Genomic DNA, 15,703 nt, shown 5'->3' on the forward strand with positions numbered 1-15,703 from the left:
TGGGTTACGGAAATGGGGATGCACGCGTTATGCAGCCCGAGGCCTGACTTATTACCAATTGTTAATATCGATATGATGGTGGTGACGCGCCTAGCATTTCATTCCCCCCCCCAAAAAAAATTATTTTCACAAAATTATAAACAAATAAACAAACAAACATAAATCATAACCTTATTAAAATTACAATTATTAACATTGTTAAGTGACTTCCTCGCTTCCCCTTGGCTGAATTTCTATGCAGATCCTTTTAACGGCTTTCCAAAAACGCGCCGCGCATTTCAGGCGCTCCCTCGGAAGGCGGTTTGCACCTCAACCAACCCCGCGCGCTTGCACGAGAGGAATCCCCCCCACTAGCCACGGCGGGGTCTTGCTCCGCGGCGATATGCGCGCTCTTCCCCGCGAGCAAGCCCCGCGGAGCAGAGGAGCGCGCGCGCGCCCTGGACGGTGCGCGCAGCAGAGCGCACGGCGAAGGCGCCCAGCCGCTTCCAGCCGCCGCCGCCTCCTCCTCCTCCAGCGCGCCGCATTACGGCCACTCCGCCTCCCCGTCTATTCGCGGCAGCCAATCGGGCTCCCGCGATCCGGATGCAGCGGCGACTCCGCTTCCAGCCACGTGGTGCGCCCGATCCCCTCCTCTCTCTCTCTCTCGCCAGTTCCCCGCGGCTCCTCCCGACGTTTCCCCTCCGACGCCGCGTCCCAGTGAAGCCGCTTTCCGGGGAGGGTCCGCGCGCGCTTGTGCGCTTGGATCGGCTTCTTCCGCGCTGCCGTGCGCGCAGCCAGCAGCCTCATCCCCCTCGGCTCGGGGGGTCCCCGCGGTGGACATGGTGGGCTTCGCCGTCCCCGCAGAAGTCAGCGTGCTCCTCCTGGACATCGAAGGCACGACGACACCCATCGCGTTTGTCAAGGTGAAGATTTTGGGTGGGTGGAGGCAGAGGGAGAGGAAAGGCCCCGCCGTCGGGTGCGCATCTGACACTGGGTTTTTTTTTGGGGGGGGGGGAAGGTTTGGATCGGGCCGTCGGAAGCCGCAGCCTGCGCTCCCCCCAACTCCCTTGGGCGCAGGTGAGGCCGCTTTCCCCTTCCGAGTAAACAATCGCTGGTGCACATTCGCGATCTGCGCGCCTCCCCACATTCGCTTTTCTTGGCACTGGTATGGCAGTTTCCTCTGTAATCACATAACGTTTAGCATCTGCGTTTAGGGAAACCTGGAGGCATAGAGAAAGATACAAAGCAACCTTTTAAGAAAGCTGACAGTAGCAGAATGCTGAGTTTTGTTCTGTTGATCTGTGAAAAGCGACCGATAGGGTCTATGGATTTGTTGACCTGGGGGGGGGGCATCGCAAAAACACATGGTAAAAACAGGCACTCCCCATCCCCTCTGCTGCAATTGTGCTGTTTTATCTGTAAGACAGTTTTTGGTTTAGAATGATGGGGAGCTTATCCAGTGCTATTTCGGGAAAAGATTTCACTACTTTGTGACTTAATCTTGAGAGAATGTGGAATTAAATGTAAGTACTATTACCACTGTGTACTTAAAAAAAAAAATTCCTTTTCATGTGCGCATCTCATGGCTATAAGAAATACCATTCCCAGTGATCTGTTAGGGTAATAACCACCCACAATTTAGTCGAGAAGACATGTTTAAATTGTAAGCCAATATTTTTTTGCCGTAAAAAATAGATTTTTTACATTTGGGGGGAGAAAATGTCAAATCTTCACCAAGGCCAACTATCCAGACTGGTCCTACGTGGGCCAGAAAAAAGCCTCAGGGCAGGGAATCTGCTTTCTTGAATTTTGTACAATACTACGCATGCATATGGTGGCATACACATAAAGAGTATTGTTGCATGTGCTTTTGTAGCAGGGACCTTGTTTAATTGCATCAAGCACTACTGCCAGTTGTCAGATACGTAATACGCACACACATGTACACAGACACATCCAGAGAGTTACCGTATTTTTCGCTCTATAAGATGCACCAGACCACAAGACGCACCTAGTTTTTGGAGGAGGAAAACAAGAAAAAAATTATTCTGAATCTCAGAAGCCAGAACAGCAAGAGGGATTGCTGAGCAGCGAAACCAGCGATCCCTCTTGCTGTTCTGGCTTCTGGGATAGCTGCGCAGCCTGCATTCACGCCATAAGACGCACACATATTTCCCCTTACTTTTTAGGAGGGAAAAAGTGAGTCTTATAGAGCAAAAAATATGGTATTAAACAGAAGGGGCAAAAGGCCATGAAATGTAAATACAGTATATGAGCTTCCTGTGTTGCTTTGAATTTCTGGCCTCTGCAGTTTGCATCATTTTTATTTACCCGTGTTTATAAATTTGCCAGCAAAGAATAACGCTTAACGCACCTGCAGAGGGTTATAAATCCACAAAAGGTGATTCTACATCTGTTCAGTTTAAGATGACACAGGATTCTCTTTCAGGGCGGTGTTCACTATAATACTGCCATTAAATGTCATGGGGGAAATGTCAGTGGTAAAGTACCTGTTTTGCATGCATGCAGAAGGTCTCGAATTCAATCCCTGGCTTCACTGAGTAGGGCTGGGAATTTTCCTCTGCCTGGAACTCTGAAAAGCCAATTACCCACCAGTGTGGACATTACTCAGTGTGAGTTCTCAAACGCCTTGGTACTCAAACAACTTGGAACCCAAACACTGCAAACCCAGAAGTAAGTGTTCTGGTTTGCGAACTTTTTTCAGATGCCAAACGTGCTCTGTTCTGAGTGTTACACTTCCCAATTTGAGTGCCACACTTCCGTTTTGAGTGGCACACTTCCGTTTTGAGTGGCACACTTCCGTTTTGAGTGTTATGCTGAGGTCTGTCTGTTCTTGCTCTTTATTTTGCATTTTTGTTTTTGCGGCACTTTTTGTTTTGTTTTTGTGACTGTGTGGAACCCAGTTCAGCTACTGATTGATTGATTGTGTGACTGCAGTACATGGTTCATTGCTTTCATTTTATGGATCAATGGTCTCATTAGAGAGTAAAATTCATGTTCAATTGCTCTTTTAGGGGTTGTTTTTAAAAGTCTGGAACGGATTAATCCATTTTGCATTACTTTCTATGGGAAAGCGCGCCTTGGTTTTGGAACGCTTTGGTTTTGGAACGGACTTCTGGAATGGATTAAATTTGAGAACCAAGGTACCACTGTACTGGACTATGTGGCCCGAGATGGACACAGTAAGGCCTGTGTTTCCTAAGTGAAGACATTTGGGACGGTTTCTATGTCATTAAAATTTTTAATAAATACCCAAAGGGACTGAAAGCCCCGTATACCCTTGCCTTTTCTTTTTTTTTTAAGTAGAACAAACACTTCATAATCTTAAGAATTTAGGGCTGCTATTTCTTCTGCTCACACTCCTGCTATATAAACGTGAGCTGAGAGCTGTCACCTCAAATACTTAGGAAATTAGGTCACAGTTACACAGTAGGCTTCCTACTGACACTGTATTTTGCCTTAACACATACACCCAGAGAGAAAGAGAAAACTATTATTGTTCTTTCTGGCATTCAGAAGTGTGCCTGATGTTTTCTGGTCCCTCCTATTGCCTTTGTTACCTGGAACGCCACCTCAAATGAATCCCCACCTTTGCTAATATAATGACTGCTATGTTTCCTGTTACTTCGGTCCTCTAGCACTGGGTTTCTCAAATTTGGGTCTCCAGCTGTTCTTGGACTACAACTCCCATCATCCCTAGCTGGCAGAGCCAGTGGTCAGGAATGATGGGAGTTGTAGTCCAACAACAGCTGGAGACCCAGGTTTGGGAAACCCTGCTCTAGCAAAACCTGGTCTGGGAGTACGTGAATGGACGTTAAGAGGGGCTTGTTGAGGGGGAAAGAGGCCCATTGCCAAGGAAAGTTTATTAAAGGGGGAGTTTATCCTTTTGAACGAAACTGGCCTTTTTTATTCTCAAAGTAACCTTATAATTTTGAGGGACTAGGAGTCTCTTTTTTTCTCTCCAAGTTGATTTTTGCAGCATGAGCAGCCAACCTTGAACTTGATTTCCTACCTGACTTGAAGGCTGCATCATTTGTCAATTAGCAGGTCCATTGCCCCTGGACATGAACTGCAAATGCCAGACTTTTTGTTCTCTGTTTAATTGGCTGCGCCCAGTCTAGCGGTTCCTTAAACTGGCACTTATCCTGATACTCAGTAATAGCAGCTATAACACCTCGTCTCCAGCTGTCCTATTGGAGCTTCCGTCCCAACACTCCCAAGAAATATCCCAAAATGCAGGCTTCTGCATTGACACATTATTTAATCATGCGTACAAGCATCCCAAGAGCAACAGTACGTAACACAATACCCGGTTGATTGCAGACCAGCATGTCTGCAATCCTGTGCAATGTTTCCTAGGAACAAACTCCATTGAACTTGGTGGTTCTTGCTTCCGACCAGTGGCGTAGCGTGGGTTGTCAGCACCCGGGGCAAGGCAAGTAATTTGCGCCCCCCCCCCCGCTGCACTGTCCCTCCCCCAGATAGTCCCTCGCTCTCTCTCCGCACCGCACCGCACGCCTGGCACCCTCCCCTCCACAGTGGGCGGCGACCTGGCGGCTCGGATCGGATTCGCACAGCCAGCACTGCAGTGAGAGAGAGTGAGTGAGCCAGGTAGGGGCAGAGAGCTGCAAGTGCGAGCGCCCCCCCCCCCCCGATGTTGCGCCCGGTGCGGCCGCCCCCCCCCTGCACCCCCCATGCTACACCACTGCTTCCGACTGCATAGGGTCAACTTGTGAAACATACTGAGTTTCACAAAAAAAAGGTTCATCCAGCTGTAGCTTTAATTAGAAATGCAAAACAATCTTGCAAAGAAACGTTACCACTGCTTGTGTGAAGACGTACTCCCACCAAATAAAAGGAAAGACGTATCTAGCCTCTGCTTATCCTTTTTAATTCTCTGTGCTTATGCGTCGTAAGCAAACTTGAAAACCTCATTATTGCCAGAGGAAGGGGGGCTTGCCAGATAGCAAGGTGATCTAGCAGATGTTGCCATTATTCCTGTTCTGAAAAGTGTCTCAGATCAATACCCCTGGATTCCTGACAGCTAAGTCACTGCTGGTTACAGAGAAGGAGAGGGTTGGGGGTTGACGTTAACATATGAGAGTGCTAGAGGTGAAATAGTTAAACAGGTTACCCAATCAGAACTCAGGGGGTGGAGTCAGAGGGACTATAAAACCAGCTCTGGGAGGGGCGAAGGGGGGAGTTTGTTGGAAGTTGGGTGGTTGGTTGGAGTGGGAGTGAATTGGGATAGAGTCTGTGGGTAGGTTGAGTTAGGGTAGGGAAATAAGCTGAGTCAGCAACAGTTAGGGACTAGGAAGACAAGTAAATATCTGAGAGGTGGTTTAGTGAGTGAGAGCAGGTAGTGGAAGTTATAGGTCTGGATAGGCACCCCATGATTGTAATTGACCAATACCATTTATGAAACCACACGCTTGTTAAACTGCAATAAATAAACAGAAGTTTATGTTCCAATTTAACCCTGACCGGACTCAGTATTGTACCAGGTAGGGCCTGGCTGAAGGCAGCGAGAAATAAAGTGGTGGCACAGGGATCAATAGACAGTGAAACATCCGGGGACCCTGTGTGATCGCCACAGGGGTCAGCATGGTGCAAATGCATCCGCTACTACTCTTGGCTAATTCTCCTTCAAACGATGCATTTAACCAAAAGGCACACTTGAACAGTTGCAGGCTGAAGGCTTTGCACTCACATGTCCTTCTGTAATACCAGGAATTGGAACTAACAGGGCGAGGAAGAGCACAGGAAGCAAATGTGCTTTGTCGTTTTTAAATGTTAAGAGTATCAGTTGAATTGCAGCGGGGCATCGCCTTCTCATAACTTTATACAGTGGTACCTCGGTTTACGAACAGCCCGGTTTAAGAACTATTCAGTATACGAACTCTGCAAAACCAGAAATAGTGTTCCGGTTAGCAAACTTTACCTCAGTCTACGAAGGGAAGCCGAATGGTGGAATGGTACAGGCGGTGGGAGGCCTCATTAGGGAAAGCGCGCCTCAGTTTAAGAATGGCTTTGGTTTAAGAATGGACTTCCGGAACGGATTAAGTTCGTAAACCAAGGTACCACTGTATTGCAAGAAAGACATTTAGTCCTAATCCCCATTTCCTCTTAGAATAGTGTTTTCCCACCCTTGGGGTCTCCAGCTGTCATTGGACTACAACTCCCATCATCCATCACCACAGGAGCTGGAGTCCAGCCACAGATGGAGGGCACTACGTTGACTACCGCTGCTTTGCATGTCGATGCCCTATGTGAGCTAACAACACTGAGTAAGGCTGAGGTCACCCTAAAAATGGAAATTTTTCCACAGGCAAGGGGTGGGAATACAGTGATGGAAACATTTCTGCCTCGTGTTCATTTTGCTTTTTGTCTCGCCAGGATACTCTGTTTTCCTACATCAAAGACAACATCCGAGAGTACCTTCGTGCGCACTGGGAGGAAGAGGAGTGCCAAGAAGACGTTGGCCTTCTGAGAAAACAGGTAAAGTGTTTGCCATCCCTTCCTTTCCTTCTTCTTCTAATAACAATGATTTTATTATTTTTATGCCGCCCATCTGACTGGGTTTCCCCAGCCACTCTGGGTGGCTCCCAACAAAGTATTAGAAACGCAATAAAACATCAACCATTAAAGCAAGGCTGCCTTCAGGTGTCTTCTAAAAGTTATGTTTCCCTTTATCTCCTTGACATCTGATGGGAGGGTGTTCCACAGGTCGGGCGCCACCACCGAGAAGGCCCTCTGCCTGGTTCCCTGTAGCTTCAGGTCTTGCAATGAGGAAACTGCCAGAAGGTCTTTGGAGGTGGACCTCAGTGTCTGGGCTGAGCGATGGGGGTGGAGATGGTCCTTCAGGTATACAAGTATTCTAGTCTTCTCTTGCTGCAGTCAGGACACCAGGTCTAGGACAAAGTCACAAGATGTTAATCGCGGCACATCAGTAGCAGGAAAGGACCTCTGGCTGATCTTCAGCAAACAGGATGCTGGAGTAGATGAACCCTGAATCTGACCCATCTGGGCTCTTTGAAGTAGGAGTCCCTATCACTGCTGATAACATTTTCTCACTGTTTCCCAAAGGCTGAAGAAGATGCCCACATGGATGGAGTGGTGCCCATCCCGCTGGAGACCAGGGATGGAGAGGAGGAGGTGGAGCGCATCATCCAGGCCGTCATAGACAACGTCCACTGGCAGATGTCTTTAGACAGGAAGACAACCGCCTTAAAGCAGCTCCAAGGCCACATATGGAGGGCAGCGTACGAAAACGGCCGCCTGAAGGGAGAGTGAGTATCTAGCGTTTATGACACGCGCGGCCAGTGTGCGTTATTGCCCCATTGCTCTCCCCCACCCCACCCTCCAAACAAATATAAACACACATTTAGAGGGGATCCGCACATGAAAGCAGAAAACATGGGGCTTTGTCCCTAGCATTGGGCAGACCTCAGGCTTGCAGATTCAACTTCCTGTTTGTTTGGGCGTGTTTTTTTTTGCTGAAGCCAGGTGCAAAATGCAGACCCTTAGAATGAATTAATTCTGAGTTTAGGGGTATCAGAACTGAGTGGAATATCTTTTTTTTAATTCATTTTTATTAAATTTTCACTTTAACAATCCAATCAAATCACATTAAATATTCCAAATTATACATATACATATCAAATAATCCAAATATACTCCCAGATTATAAATTTTTAGTAGGACTTCCCATGCTTCAAGTTTGGAGGGTTCTGATCATCTCATACTGCTTTTCATAGTCATTTCCGATGGTTCCTCTAATTCCTGTTGCTAACCTTCCTTTCACAGCCTCTGAGGTATTCCTACAAGCGAGTTAAAACAAGCAATGATGTGTTTCTGAGAGGAATATCTTGAGTATCAAGACTGAATGGACACACATCCATTCCTGGTCCTTCCCCCACCCCTGATTTCTTCGTTTTATCAGCATACTTTAGGATGGGATTCTTGTTGTTGTTGTTGTTGTTAACATCCAGTGTTGGGATGGGTGTCTGTATACACCTCTTCATAATTTAGAGACACACACAGTGTTAGGATATTTCCGTTCCACCTTAAAAGGGAGCAGGATGTTTGTGTCACAGCCTGTGTATTTCCTGTTTCACAGGATGTTTCTGTTGTGTCTTTGTTTTTGTTTCTTTCTCTGTGCCGGAACACTGAAGCAGGCAGTCACGTTTTCTCTTTGTTCTGACCATTGCTGAATAAACTTGTAAATAATGCTCTCCTGAGTGCATCTTTCGCTGTGCATTATCTGCTGATAGAGCGTGCATCGGCTCTGGAATGTGGCAAGCTCGTGTCGCTAATTGCTGATACTGCGTGTCTAAAGGAGATCGATGGACGTCCAGAGACGACGTGGAGTCATGATGGACTTTGTCTCCCTGGCAGTATCCCAACACATAGAATCATAGAACCATAGAATTGTCGAGTTGGAAAGGACCCTGAGGATTATCTGGTCCAACCCAGGAATCTCAGCTAAAGCATCCCTGACAGGTGGCCCTCCAACCTCTGCTTAAAAACCTCCATGGAAGGAGAGTCCACCACCTCCCGAGGGAGACCATTTATTATTGGAACATTTTTGTTCCTCTAATTCTAAGGTGCATCAGGTCTTCTTGCGCATTTGTGGAATGTGTCTGTTCAGCAAATTCTGCCCACAAATAAGGCAAGCACTTCTGTTGTCTCTTCAAGATATTTTGCCGCTTCATGCATTGCTATTCTCCCCGTCCATTACAGGTTCTTCGATGATGTGGTTCCAGCAGTCAGGAAATGGAGAGAAGCAGGGATGAAAGTTTACATCTATTCCTCTGGGAGTGTTGAGGCGCAAAAGCTCTTTTTTGGGAACTCTACGGAAGGCGATATTTGCGAGGTAGGCACAACGCTGAAAGGTTTGTCTTTCCAGCTTCTTCCGCCCTAAAACGGTCTCACTTCCAGCTTCTCTCAGGCGCAGAGTGTCTGTTTGCATTCACAAGATGGAGGATAAGGCCTTCAAGTAACCTTGATGGTTATGTTCTGCCTCCGCTGTTGGAGACAGCTTGCCTTGCCAGGGGTTGAACTAAAGGGTCCCTTCCAGTGCTGTGATTCTGTGTCCTTGAGACAATAAAATGGGCAAAAGCAGAGAAGACATGCAGTGAAGGAATTCAGCGGCAGACTGGAATGTTCCACTTCACACTGCAGCTCAAGGAATTCCCGTCTCCTCCTTCTTCCATGCTCCTTTATTTAGTGAAAAAAATGAAATTTACTTGCAAGCGGAATACAAGCACAGTGGGGAGCAGGCTGAACGAGAACGCTTCGCTCTGCTGCGCATTTTAATTTTATTGCATTGAGAGTTTTGGAAACATCTTGGTGTCCTGCGATTTTACATAAGAACACAAGGTTGACTTGCATTAAAAATCAGGGTGCTTGTAGAATTTGTACTGTTAAAACGGAAATGGGTCGAACCATCGCAAGAGGTGTTGAAATTTTGGGAGGTTGGATAGTTACAATGGAATGGTCTCGGTGGTGGGGTGCACATTTTTACTCATTTATTTATGATTATTACTTTGTCAAAATAAAAATAATAAAAAAGAATGTGTAAAATGTAAATAAATGTATTTTTTTTAAAAAAAATATCAGCACAGTGCAGAAATAAAAATGCAAAATAATATTTATTAAAAATCCTGAAATCTAAATCAGAGCTTTTTTTTTTAAGGGCACACATCCTCTCGCAGCATGAAGTGGTACAGGCTGTTTTTACCCCCACATTCTGCTCCACGTGTAAACAGGACCTAGAGGGGTCTTCACAATCTAACCAGGACTCTAAATTCTGTTAAATTTTGCAAACTGGGGGAAGAAACCGCTTTTTCTGCAATCGAGCAGTGTAGAATTTTTATGAAATAAATGGTAGACGCGTTAGAAACTATTCTATATCATCACAACATCGGTTAATGCAAATGCCAGTCTGTACAATGTAAAACAGTACGAATAAGCTGGCCTAATTTAACATCTTAAACTAAGCAACATTGCGTTAAAGAACAGGCCGAGCCAACAAGTGAGAAAAATGATACTAACACAAAAATGAAAGAAGAGCATGAGAAACGTTAAGCCTCTCCTTTAAAAACAAAATGTCCTTCCTAAATCTTCCAGCTCTTTGATGGCCACTTTGACACCAAAATCGGCCCGAAAGTGGACAGCGAGAGTTACCAGAGGATCGCCGCAAGCATTGGGTGCTCCACAAGCAACATACTGTTCTTGACAGATGTCACTCGGGGTAAGAAAGCAAGTTTGGTTGTTGTGATCCTTATCTTCTCGTAAGTCTGCCCAGAAGCTGTTCACTGTGAACTGCATCCATTTCAAGCACGATTATACAGTGGTACCTCGGGATACATACGCTTCAGGTTACAGACTCTGCTAACCCAGAAATATTACCTCAGGTTAAGAACTTTGCTTCAGGATGAGAACAGAAATCGTGCTCCGGCGGTGCGATGGCAGCAGGAGGCCCCATTAGCTAAAGTGGTGCTTCAGGTTAAGAACAGGTTAAGAATGGACCTCCAGAACGAATTAAGTACAGTGGTGCCCCGCAAGACGAATGCCTCGCAAGACGGAAAACCCGCTAGACGAAAGGGTTTTCCGTTTTTCAATGCGCTTCGCAGGACAAATTTCTCTATGGGCTTGCTTCGCAAGACGAAAATGTCTTGCGATTCTTGCGATTTTTTTCCGCTCCCCACCTCCTTTTTCTAAGGCACTAAGCTGCTAATAGCCTTTTAGCAGCTAATCTGCTAATCCCTTAAGCCTTTAATAGCCGCTAATAGCGTTGCTTCGCAAGACGAAAAAACCGCTAGACGAAGAGACTCGCGAAACGGATTCTTTTCGTCTTGCGAGGCACCACTGTACTAAACCCGAGATACCACTGTACTGATTTTAACAGTCATGAATACCCCCAGAGAATCCTGGGAACTGTAGTTTATTAAGGGGCGCTGTGAGTTTCGAGGAAAGTCCCTGTTCCTCTTACAGAGCTGTGCTTGTCACAGCTATAGTTCCCAGAGTGGTATATCCATCTTTCCTTCTTCCAGCATATGAGCAGTAATAAGATGGTTGTGTGTATCTGGATTCACCCTCTTCTGATGGATTATTCTTGCTCTTTTCCCCTCAGAGGCAGATGCCGCAGAAGAAGTCGACATGCATGTGGCGATAGTAGTCCGGCCGGGCAACGCGGGCCTGACAGACGACGAGAAATCTTATTATAGACTCATAACCTCTTTCAACGAACTCTTCTTGCCGTCCTCCACTTAAAGAAGCAAATTTCTGCGTTTCTGTTAAGAAAGAAAGGATGATACGGGAGCGACACCAGACCAAAATCCTCCTTGTACTATAATACGGTAGTTTATTGCTGGTGACATGAATTTTGGAATTGAGAGCATTGGGATCCTTGGCCTTCCAGCGACAGGAATTTGAACCCGGTGTGGTTGAGACATCTGCTGGTGTTGCAGGCACACCTCGGACCCAGCGGCTGCAAAGCCCTGGTTGTCAGCACATCCTAGCTTTGGAATTGCACGTGGAAGTCACGCAAACCACCGGGAGGATGTTGTCCATGGAAGGCCTTCTCGAGACGAAGGGGGCTGCCTAAGTTTACCCGCAGCTGCCGTTCATCTCCAGAGGCTCCTGTGTAGGAGATCCTCGCCGTGGGTTGTGCCCAGCATGTTTACCTCAGACACACATTCCCTTAGCTTCATTCTCTCCTGCAAATAATAAACAAGTCTTTTAAGGTTTTTTATGTTCTGCTGTTTTTGGTTTACAAGCAGGGGTGGGGAACATCAGGATCAGGGCCAAAGGCAGGCCTCTATACCGCCCTCAGGCCACGCCCCTTCCTCTGGCCACGCCCCTTCCTGGTTCTGCTCCTCTGGTGCGTTTATCTAGCTGGAACGTGCCCCAATCTTGCTTGTCTTAGTGAAGGAGAGATTCAGGGAGCAGAGACACAAAAGCCCTGACTTTTGCATGCTGGAATGTAGCCTGCTATGCAAAGGTCACATTGTCTGCTCTGCTGAAGAGTTAACTAATCCGCTGAGGAAATAAGGTACTGAGACGATGCAAAGCGAACTGACTTGCAGACCAAAAGCTGTAAACACTTTTGAAGGCCTTCCCAGGTGAAGCTTTCTGTGCCAAGGTGGTGCGATATTTTGCCCACCTCCGTCCCAGCCTGTTTTGGGAAATCTGTACAACGTTAGCATAGCTAATGTATAGATTGGCGGGGGAGGGAAGGGTTGTATTTTCCCTTTACTGCAATGCTGGGCAAATACAATCTCTCCCCTTCAGCTACTGATAGGTTGAGCGTTTCGTGCATTGCAGCTGCAATCAATTGGACAGTACCTGTGTCGTCGATGCCACAAATCACACTAGTCATTTCTCTCTTTATTTGTACCATTTTGTGACTGTTGAATTCCCAAAATGTCATTCCCCCCCCCCCAGACATTTCACCCCACTGACCCCTTTCAAAGTCTGCATGTTTTTTTGAGTTTCCAAGACACGAGTGTGTATTGCCTCAAATTCAGTGCGCAGCTGTGCCTTGCCATACAGCTGTTTCCAGCCTACAAGGCTGCTCCTTCGCCTCTCCATTCTGCGTGGAAGAGATACAACTTCATCCACACCGGACAGGGCGAACGCTGAGAGAAAGCAGTGTCATTTGCCACACAAGCAACCACTTCCTTGCTTGTAAGTAAATACTATCGCAAGGCACTGTAACCAGGGCATTGTCTTCAAGGCATATTTTGCAGCAGTCTTGGCCAGTATTGAGCAGCTCTGTGTCTAGCCAGGACCTGGGTGCCAGATGGCCTGGAACACTTATGTCTTCAGATAGGCAGAATGCAGAATATAACAGACCACATCCTCATTGTAAATTTCAAACACTGTGATACAACTTGGTTGTGGCTCCTCGTTGCCACCCAAAACCAACAGAAGTGCAGTTTGCTAAGGGTGCTGGGAGTTTTCAGGAGAACCCATATCACCTCACAAAGCGACAATTCCCAGAATTTCCTGGAAAGGGGGAATTGATAAATAATTCTGGGAACTGTAGCACCGTATGATTGTTAAAGGGGTATGATACTGCTTTATAGTATCGTGCAGATGTGGCCATAAGTATAGCAAGTTACATTCACATTATGTTGTAGGACCCAGGGGGTGGGCAGGCTTTGTCCTAGGGGAAAGCCCTGCCCTATGTGGAAGTCCAGAACAAGGCTTTGGCCTCTTCTGCGGCCTCTTCAGGTATTTGAAAAGGGCTGTTAGAAACAGTGCACATGAATATGCGATCCACCCTGCTGCATAAGGATCGCAGTTCTCGCCACAACCTTTGCATGCTGGGAAACAAAATATTTCCAATGAAATCCACGTGCAACCATTTGAGCAATAAAGCTTCTTCCTTGGGTAGCGATGGGAAGCGTCCCTTTTGCTGCAGATCTATTCAATGTCCGTGTGATTGTCGCCTTGTAATGCATGTGTTGTCTTTAAACAAATCTGTGGCTGAAATGGAAGACCAGCAGCCATGGCCCCTCTGTCTGAACTGGCTTCACTTCTGCCCACGCACTTGTGGTAAATAAAGGTTTGTCTTTAGTGTTTGACAAGCGCCTGTATAATGTTGGTAGCTGCTTACCTGTTGCAAATTTGGCCTCTGGTAATCTTTCAAAGCACACAAATGAAGGGGGACACTCTCTAAACGAGGGATCAGGAAACCTGGTGCTCTCCAGGTATTGTTTGACTTCAGCTCTCATCAGCATGGCCACTAATCAGGGATGATGGGAGTTGTAGTCAGGTTCTTAAGGTAAAGGTAAATGTACCCCTGGCCGTTAGGTCCCGTCGCAGACGACTCTAGGGTTGCGGCGCTCATCTCACTCTGTAGGCCGAGGGAGCCGGGGTTTGTCCGCAGACAGCTTCCGGGTCATGTGGCCAGTATGACTAAGCCGCTTCTGGCAAACCAGAGCAGCGCACGGAAACGCTGTTTACCTTCCCGCCGGAGAGGTACCTATTTATCTACTTGCACTTTGACGTGCTTTCGAACTGCTAGGTGGGCAGGAGCTGGAACCAAGCAACGGGAGCTCACCTCGTTGTGGGGATTTGAATCACTGACCTTCTGATCAGCAAGCCCAAGAGGCTCAGTGGTTTAGACCACAGCGCCACCCACGTCTCACACAGTCTTAATTTGCCCCGAATAGGCAAGAGGATGAACAGAATCTGAGAGGCTATTAATTTGTTTGGATTTTATTTTAAATATATCAAAGTCCAGCACATGCCAGTTTAGTTTATGAAAGATGTGAGCTTAGAAATATCAAAGTGAAATCAACATTAAATACATATTGGGGAATGAAAAATCTACAGGAAAGTGGCTGTTATATGCAAGATTAATCTTAATTGCAACTAAACTCTCCCTACCTAACCTCCAGCAGCCTCTTCATTTAAAGTTTCATTTAAAGTTTACTACATAATTCTAGCTGGCCTTTCACTTCAAGAAAAGACTGTTCCAGGAACAGGCTCCTGTGGTTTTTGATGCATCTTGCTAGAGATAAGTATGGTGTCCAGGATATAAAAACCACAAAAATCCAAACATAAAATTAGTCTGCATAAAAATTAAAGAAAAATGTTTGACTTTGCTATTTTATTTTTAATCTCACCTTGGAGCAGAATGATCTATAAAAGAAATTATTCAAAGTTGTCTGGAAAAACCTAGTTCCGTGCAAAAGGAACAGTTCTTATAAAGGAGACGTAAGATCTCCCCAAAACAAGTCACAAATATTAACCAGAGCTGTACAAAAGTTATGTGGAAAGCTTGGCACAGAAAAACCCAAACCAGCATGAAACTCTTGCAACCAGCAAAGTTTCATTCTCTGTGTGTGTTCCAGAGAAGTTACAGAATAAAAAATCGTTGGAAGAAGATGCTGCTTATGTGAAATAGAAATAAAGATGGAGGTCAGAGAAGAAATGGAAACTTCTGTCTGTACAACACCCCCAAAAATGTGTTTTCTGCTTGGTGATTGGTTCTGTATTAGTGAATTACAAGTCACGGGCAGACACACCAAACAGTTTACATGATCCTATCCCGTTTGGGGCCCAATGCACAGAATGTATTTTTAATTTGGGCAAGAGACGAGACACATTTCATTTTTTGATGTGGAGATTTTGTCAGGGCTAATAAATTCAAGACAGGTGAAGAGATGCAGGGCCCAACAAGGCCCTCCAGGCCACACCCCTCATACCCTCCTAAGAATTTTTGCTGAGTGTGAATGTGGCTGGCGCAACCCAGATAGGTGGAGTACAATTATTATTATTAAACTCTCATAATGTCTCTCTCTTGCCTAGATGTACAACAGGGGTAGGAAACCTCAGCTCCAGAGGCCAAATGTGGCCCTCCAGACCTTTCAGTTTGGCCCCCAGAACACTCTCTAGGTCGCCTTCCTCCTTTGCTACCGCCACCCCACTTTTCCTGGGCTCTCGGTTCAGCCTTTCGCCCTCCTCAAGCGTGTTTGGATGAAGGCTAGAGAGGGGCTTGTGACCCCGTGTCAAGAGGATTTCTTTCCACTGAAGTACGTTTAGGATGATGGCTTTAGAAAGTAGATACTTGTGCAATTATGTCCCTCTCCTTCGAAGTCTCTTCGCCCAATAGAATCAATTCTTCACACGGTGCATTGTTAAGACTATGGAACTCGCTACCACAAGACATAATGGTGACCATAAA

At 46.3% G+C, this 15,703-nt stretch overlaps 1 protein-coding gene across 1 annotated transcript; it reads left to right on the top strand.

Annotated features, from left to right (window-relative positions):
• The first annotated feature begins 50 nt into the window (after positions 1 to 50).
• Positions 51 to 13,598, top strand: ENOPH1 (enolase-phosphatase 1). The gene is made up of 6 exons (XM_083398785.1): positions 51 to 902; positions 6,397 to 6,498; positions 7,087 to 7,289; positions 8,743 to 8,875; positions 10,132 to 10,255; positions 11,138 to 13,598. Exons 1-6 carry the CDS (start codon positions 819 to 821, stop codon positions 11,275 to 11,277), a joined length of 786 nt encoding a protein of 261 aa, XP_083254911.1. The 5' UTR covers positions 51 to 818; the 3' UTR covers positions 11,278 to 13,598.
• The last annotated feature ends 2,105 nt before the right edge of the window (positions 13,599 to 15,703 follow it).

The sequence above is a fragment of the Podarcis tiliguerta genome (assembly GCF_965153285.1).
Source record: "Podarcis tiliguerta genome assembly, chromosome: 9".
Classification (NCBI taxonomy): Eukaryota; Metazoa; Chordata; class Lepidosauria; order Squamata; family Lacertidae; genus Podarcis; species Podarcis tiliguerta.